A 6,605-nucleotide genomic window follows, 5' to 3' on the forward strand; every position below is an offset into this window, starting at 1 on the left:
GCCATCAGCTAATGGGATGAAGGTTACCGACACCAAATACTGCCAAGTTGCAGAACTCAGTGTCTTAATTTTACTTCTCCTTCTCAAGGGTCTGATGTCCCAGCTTAGTCTGGTTAAATGGCCAAGGTATAGGAAAGTGTTTTGTAAACTACGGGGTGCTATTGCTAGCACGCACAATCACTAATAACATATCTATGCTGTTTAACTTGGGAGAAATCTCGTAACCTTCCTAAGTTCAGTTCCCTCCACCTCAAGTGGGGACAATGGCCCTTCCCCAGCCAGGACCGTACAGGTATAAAACGACTCGTCTGTGGAAAAAAAGTTCCCTGTCTAGGTTATGCACTCTTTACAGTTGCCGCTTAAAGGACAGAGTTTAACCGCTGCTGTTACAAAAACAAAAAAAAAAAAGTTGCATCATTTAATTGCTATTTATTTTCATAAACATGAGGTATTTCAAAGTGCTATAAGATGCAGCACTAAATATATACATTTTGAAGAAATTAAACACAGAACTTTGCATTTACCCAGTTCTATGCACCAAACATGAACAAATACATTAACAGGAAGAAACAGGCTAGGAAAAAGGCATATATATATAGTAAATTTCTTTACAAAAGTTTCTTAGTTCAAAAAGTGATAAAGTAATATCTACTCAAAACTTTCACAACTCATTTTCATACGAAAATATAAGTATCAAATTTAGTTATGTATCAGCATCATACTAAAGTATACAGGCAGTGTAGGAATTAGTACAGTACATAACAGAGATTAACAATATATTTGTATACAAAACATGCTCCTCAAACATTGAGGTATTACAGTACTTAGGTATGAACTTCCAGTCTAATACTGGCCGCAAAAGCCACCTCTCATTACCCAGGACGTATACAAAAGGCAGGTGTGTCCATGGTATTTACAGAAATGTTCCCCAGGGGTATCAATGGCAAACCCCCATGTGGCATCGGCTGGAACTTAAGCACCATTTTAAAAAGAAGGAATGACTTTGTCGTCTGGAAACTTGTAACAAACAAGGTGACTTCAACAGCCCCAGAAGGCTCCCAACGGTCACGGACTTCGACCGCCGTCTCAGAGGTGACGCGGAGGAAAACCGCCAGGGCCACCTGCATCCCATCCTGCAGGCCCTCTCCCGAGGTCCTGGCAGAACCCCTCATGTCCTGCTCCCCACCCAGATCCAAACTCGACGGGGGACCGATTTGAAAGTAAACCAACATTCTTAATGTCAACACAAGGTTTGTTTAAAAAAAAAAAAAAATCAAAATGTGCAAAGTGGCAGTGACTGTCCAGTTCGGAGACACGTTTAGCAAGTCCGAGCGTGTTCAATTTTCTTTAGCAACTGCTGCTGTCTCGCCTGCAGCTTCTCCTTCTCCAGCAAAAGCTCGCGCTCCTCGGCCTGGAGGGAGTGGACGTACTCGGTGGCCTTTTTCAAGATGACCACCTTGGCGGCCTTCTCGTTCTTCACCAGCTCTGGCACGTGGTCCCTGAGCGTGAGGAAGCTGGACCGCAGGTCGTTGCGGCGCTGGCGCTCCAAGATGTTGTGGTTCCGACGGCGCTCGCTGTCCTCCGAGTCAGAGTTGCGCGGGCTCAAGCTCTTGGCCTTTGGGGGGATGACGCTCTTGAGGGGACGCGGGGATGCTTCGCTCTTTATCTTCTTCTGGGGCGGCGCATCCTCGCTCTCCACGAAGGGAGACGGGGCGGCGTAGTTGTGTTGCTGGTGGATGGGGACGCAGCGCTTGAGGATCAGCTCACCCGACGGGGCCCTCCCAGGTCCCAGGGCCGCGCTCTTGGGACGCACGGTGATGGTGAAGGTGGTGACGGCCTTGCTGTTGGAGGAGGACCGCCGCTTCTCCACAGTCACTACGTCGATTTCCTCCTCTTCGTCTTCCTCCTCGTCATCTTCGTCATCTTTGAGAACAAGGTGAGGGTTATTCTCAGGATGAGGCACGTATGAATTAAATACACATACAGTCTCGTAGAGCAGGCCCTGGCCCGTGGTTTGCTCTTACTGTGATCCATCAGCACAGGTCTCTGCAGAGAGCTGTACATGCTTTTTCCCTCCCCATACTCCTAGTATTTCATCTTCCATTCAAGCTTGAGCAGGTGGCAGAAACAGAAAGAACCTCGGCTTTGGAGTTAGACAGAATCCCGGCTCCATCACACACACTAGCTGCACGACCCTGGGCAAGGTATTTTCTAAGCCTCAGTTTCCCCAGCTATTAAATGGGGGATAATGCCATAGGTTGAGTTGGACAGATAATTCGTAGACAAGAGTCTCAGTAAACGGTAACCCTTTCCCATCATCGCTAGTCTGCCCCATAGACTTATTTATATTTCCATCTCTACACTTAAGAACTGAGGCCTCCTCATTTTAGGAGCCTCAGTTAGCCACTTACACATGGTGGAGTTTGATTTTAAGTGAAACAAACTGAAGAACAATTTAATTCACTAAGGAAGAAAAATACCTCGTCTTCCATGAACGTGACTTCTATACAGTAAGCAGTTTTTCATCTTAACAAAGATCAAACCTTAACTACAGAGCCGTAATCCACTGGAGCTCTAAACCCAGATACGGGGCACCTCTTCTCAAAGTCACCACCACCCGCAGCAGCCAGAAAAACGTGTAGCATCATGTGTGCGTTTTCCCCCTCTCTCCTCATTTACTACCATGCTCGGATAGAAAATTATTGTTTAAAATGCAAGCATGAAAATCAAAACACATCTTCTGCTTGATCTGAAGGGGACCGGAAAGCTGAACAATTGTGGGATTTGTGCTAAAGCCGAAATGTGAGGCTGTTCCAGTCGGTGGGTCCCTTTAAGCCAATGTTTTGGTTTTCTGCCAAGAAGACAGCTGTTGGAAGGAAGTGCTTCCTCACCAAAAGCTGTCAAGGCACAGACATTAAAGGGACAGAGACCCGTTCAAACTGAAGGCTTATCCCCAAGTTTCCTTTCAGGAGCCTCAGATGAATCTGTCCTCAGCCCTGAAGGAAATGTAGGCTTTTTATCCATCTGCATTCTGAAAACAGTGGTTTTCAAGGTCCAAGTCTCTCAGCTCCAAGGACAAGGGCTATTCCAGGATTTGGGCAGAGTTCTTCACCTTCAGGCAACGTCTTGGTTTTAACCCTGCTCTTCAGTTTCACCAGGAGGCACACAATAGAACTAATCAATGAGTGCTTCAGGGTGTGTGCATTCCTGGAGGGCCTGCTAAGTGCCCGCCCTCACCTTGAAGGACACTGGGTTACAGAACACAGCTCGGATCTGAAATTAGTCCTGGAACTCTGGCTAGAAGATAAAACCGGGCGGTGCTCACTGCACACTGTAAAGAGGCGGCCCCTTGAGAATGTACACAACCGCTGTGGTACTGGCCAGCTGCTGAGTGAAGGGAGGGAGGGAGGGATGTCCCTACCACCCCCAGCCTCTCAGATCCTCGCCCGCCTGCCGGCCAGCATATCGCCGCCTGCTGGCGACGGACCAGGAGCAAATAGCCCACCACCCACCGAGGGAGGGGAAAAAAAAAAAGGTACCGAGGTTCGAAAAAATAAAATACAATCGGTGCTCACCATCTGTGCAATCCCTCCCTAACTTCCTGCACCCTAAATAGCACTTTGCACAGGCTTGTGCTTTTCGGGGCGTCTCCCCACCCCTGACCCGGGCCGCAGAGTCCCTTTCCACCCCAGCGGCCCCCCGAACCCCAACTCGGCTTTAGCCACTCAACTTTTTCTCATTTTCTTCCTCGGAGGGCGCTGCAGAGAGAGACGGGGTACGGGGTGGGGGCCCGTGATGGAGTCGGGCTCCCGGCGGGGGATGAGGGAACTTTAGGGAAGGCGAGGCTGGAGATCACAGCTTTCACCCACCCTCTCCTCCGTACCCTAGAGATCGGCCCGGGAAAAACCCACTTCTCAGCCACCAGCACTACCTCCAAACGACTCTCCCCCAGCACCCTAACCCACGAACGACAAACCCGGCGCCACCCCCAGCCCCAGTACCCCAGGAGGGCAGCCGGACCCTGGCTCGCTCTTTACCTGAGTCGCTCAGGGTGTCCTCTCCGGAGGTGCTGAGGGCCTTGTGGTCACCGCCGCTGGCCAGGCGGCCGCCGGTGCGTGGAAGAGCGGCTACCGGGGCGCCCGCTGGGGCTGCGGCGCTCGCCCCCGAGGCGACCGCGGCCCCCGCCGCTGGGGCACCGGCCGGGGCGGCGGGCGCCGCCGCGGGCTCGCGCTTGTTCACCGGGAACGGGAAGACCACGGCGGGATCCACGCACTCGGCGGCCGGGTGGGCGAGCTCGGCGGGCAGGGCGGCCCCGGCACGGCCCGGCCCCGCAGCCACTGCGCTGTGCCCGCGGCCCGCGGGGCCGGTGGCGCCCGCGCCCGGGGCCGGGACCGCGGGCCCCGCGGCGGGCGGCCGGCCGTGCTGCAGCTTCTCGCTCACCGCGCGCTCCAGCTTCTCGCGGGCCGAGAAGCCACTCCACATGCAGTCCTGGAGGATGACCGGGTTGGGCGTGAGGCCGCCCAGGCCCCCCAGGCCGAACGCGTCCTCCTCGGCCGGGTTGCCCCACAGGTCGGCCTCGGGCAGCAGCATCTCGGTGGCCCAGTTCGGGGGCTCCGGGCTGTGCTCCGGGAAGGCACGGCTGGGCGACAGCGGGGGCGTGGGCAACAGCTCAAACTTCTTCCAGATGTCCTCCCCCGGGGGGGTCGAGTCGGGGCCGCCGAAGTAGAAGTCATCTTCGTCCGGGTAGAAGCAGGGCTGCAGAGAGTCAAACTCGAGGTCCGGGTTCTTGCAGATCATCCCCGGCATGGTGGACGCGGTGCAGCTCGGCATCGGCTCGCCTCCTGGCCGCCGAATGAGGGCTTCTTTCCGCTCCGCTCTTTTTAGTTCGGGGGGTGCTTCCTTCCCGTGGGGGGCGCGGAGGGCGGGGGCCCGCGCCAACCTCCGACACTGCAACCGACAGACACACCAGGAGAGGGTTGGCAAGCGGAGCCGGATGGGGGGCGCGAGGGGTGGGGACGGGCAGCGGTCACCCCCTCTCACCCGCTTCCTCAATCTCCCCTCCAAGCCCCCCACTCCGCCCAGGGCTCCCGAAGGTGGAGGAAGTTGTGTCTCTCGCTCTCTCCCTCCCTCCTTTTGTGTACATGCTGTCTACGACAGGGGGTGGGAGGGGGCATGCAGATGCGGGGGGTGGCGGCGTAGCTCTGCAACTTTGCAAACTGCCGTTTCATTCACAGAAGGCACTGCCCGGGGGAGGGGGCTGCCCAAGGCTGCAGAATTCTAGCTCCCACCAGCTCACCGACACCCGCGGTTGCACCCAAGTAGGGCCCGCTGCTCCCAGGAAGCCCAGGACTCCAACCCAGCTACCGGGTCTAGGATTCTGGAGAACCCTCAAACCACCCCCCTCCTTTGTAAAATTGCAACCTCGGGAGCGCAAGCGATGGGGGGGGGGGTTAGGAAACTTTGCAAATGGAAAAACCCTTTCTCTAGACCGAGACCAACAACAGGCACCCAAATCCAGAACCCCCTCCCCCAAATTTTGATCCGACGTCCCCAGCCTTCACCCGCTGCAGGGAAAGTACTGTCAATAGCTGATTTTGAACCTCTCTACCCCCACCCCCGCTCTTCCAAGCCCCCAACGACATCCTCTTCCTGGTAGAGCCTGGACCCCAGTCCCCGGGAATGGTTCAGGGACACCAGCGCGGGGAGGGTCGCAGGGAGAGCCACGTCTCCTCTGAGCCGGGGCGGCAGTGACCCAGATTACCACCGCGACGGCCTCGCCCTGCTTAACCCCCTTCTTCTTCCTCTGGGGGCACCCTTTGGAGGAGAACCCAGCTTCGGGGTGGGGACGCACCGGCTCCCCGTCAGCTCAAATGCAGACAAATGTTCTAGAGAAGGGTGAATTTCTTTTCGATGAAGCCATTACAACCCCTGGCAAGGGCACTAGATGGATTAGGGCGGGTCTCTCCCAGTCCGGGAGCCTTGGGGACTGGAACTGGCTTTTCAGGGAAAACCCCGAGACGGTTTTGTTTCGGAAGCAGAAACAGTCCCCCCGGGCACAGTCGGGCGCCCTGTGCGCCAGCCGCGATCCCGTCCAGGGCTTGCCTTCCCGCCGCGTTCGCCGCTCCCGGGGCGCCGGGCGCTTTGCGCCCCCCGCTCCTTACCTCCCGCCGACGGCCGGGGATCCGGAGGCGATTCTGTGCCGGGGTCCCCGGGTGGCCAGGGGCGGGGGGTGGTCCTCGGGTGGCTGCAGTCTGTGCGCGCTTGCGCCTGGCTAGCGCTAGCTCGGCTCCAACCCAGTTCCCAGGAGCCCCCCGCATCCACCCAGCGCGTCCAGACAGATGACTGTCACTGGCTGCGCTTTGAAGCTCGGGGGATATTATTAACTGAAAAATCTGACACACCCGGGGGGCGGGGAGAGAAGGGGGCTGCGGCACAGACAAGGGGGAGGGAGAAAGGCAGAGGAAAGCGGCTTTACCCCGCCCTCTTGATTTCCATAAAAATCAGGGGAGGCGCCAAGGCTTTCGCGCCAAAAGCCACTTGCTTTTCTTCTTTGCGGAGAGGAGGCTGCAAAGCTGGGAAGCCCGGGGCGTGCTCCTCCCGCCCTT

General features: G+C 56.2%; 1 protein-coding gene across 1 annotated transcript; it reads right to left on the bottom strand.

The window, feature by feature from the left end:
- Positions 1-414: 414 nt before the first annotated feature.
- On the bottom strand, positions 415-6,318 carry MYCN (MYCN proto-oncogene, bHLH transcription factor). Its single transcript, XM_060168880.1, has 3 exons — positions 6,162-6,318; positions 4,038-4,947; positions 415-1,923 (listed from the first exon to the last, which is right to left on the bottom strand). The coding sequence occupies exons 1-3, from the start codon at positions 6,315-6,317 to the stop codon at positions 1,319-1,321; spliced, it is 1,671 nt and encodes a 556-aa protein (XP_060024863.1). The 5' UTR covers position 6,318; the 3' UTR covers positions 415-1,318.
- Between the last annotated feature and the right edge of the window lie 287 nt (positions 6,319-6,605).

The sequence above is a fragment of the Lagenorhynchus albirostris genome, chromosome 13 (assembly GCF_949774975.1).
Source record: "Lagenorhynchus albirostris chromosome 13, mLagAlb1.1, whole genome shotgun sequence".
In the NCBI taxonomy this organism is placed as follows: domain Eukaryota; kingdom Metazoa; phylum Chordata; class Mammalia; order Artiodactyla; family Delphinidae; genus Lagenorhynchus; species Lagenorhynchus albirostris.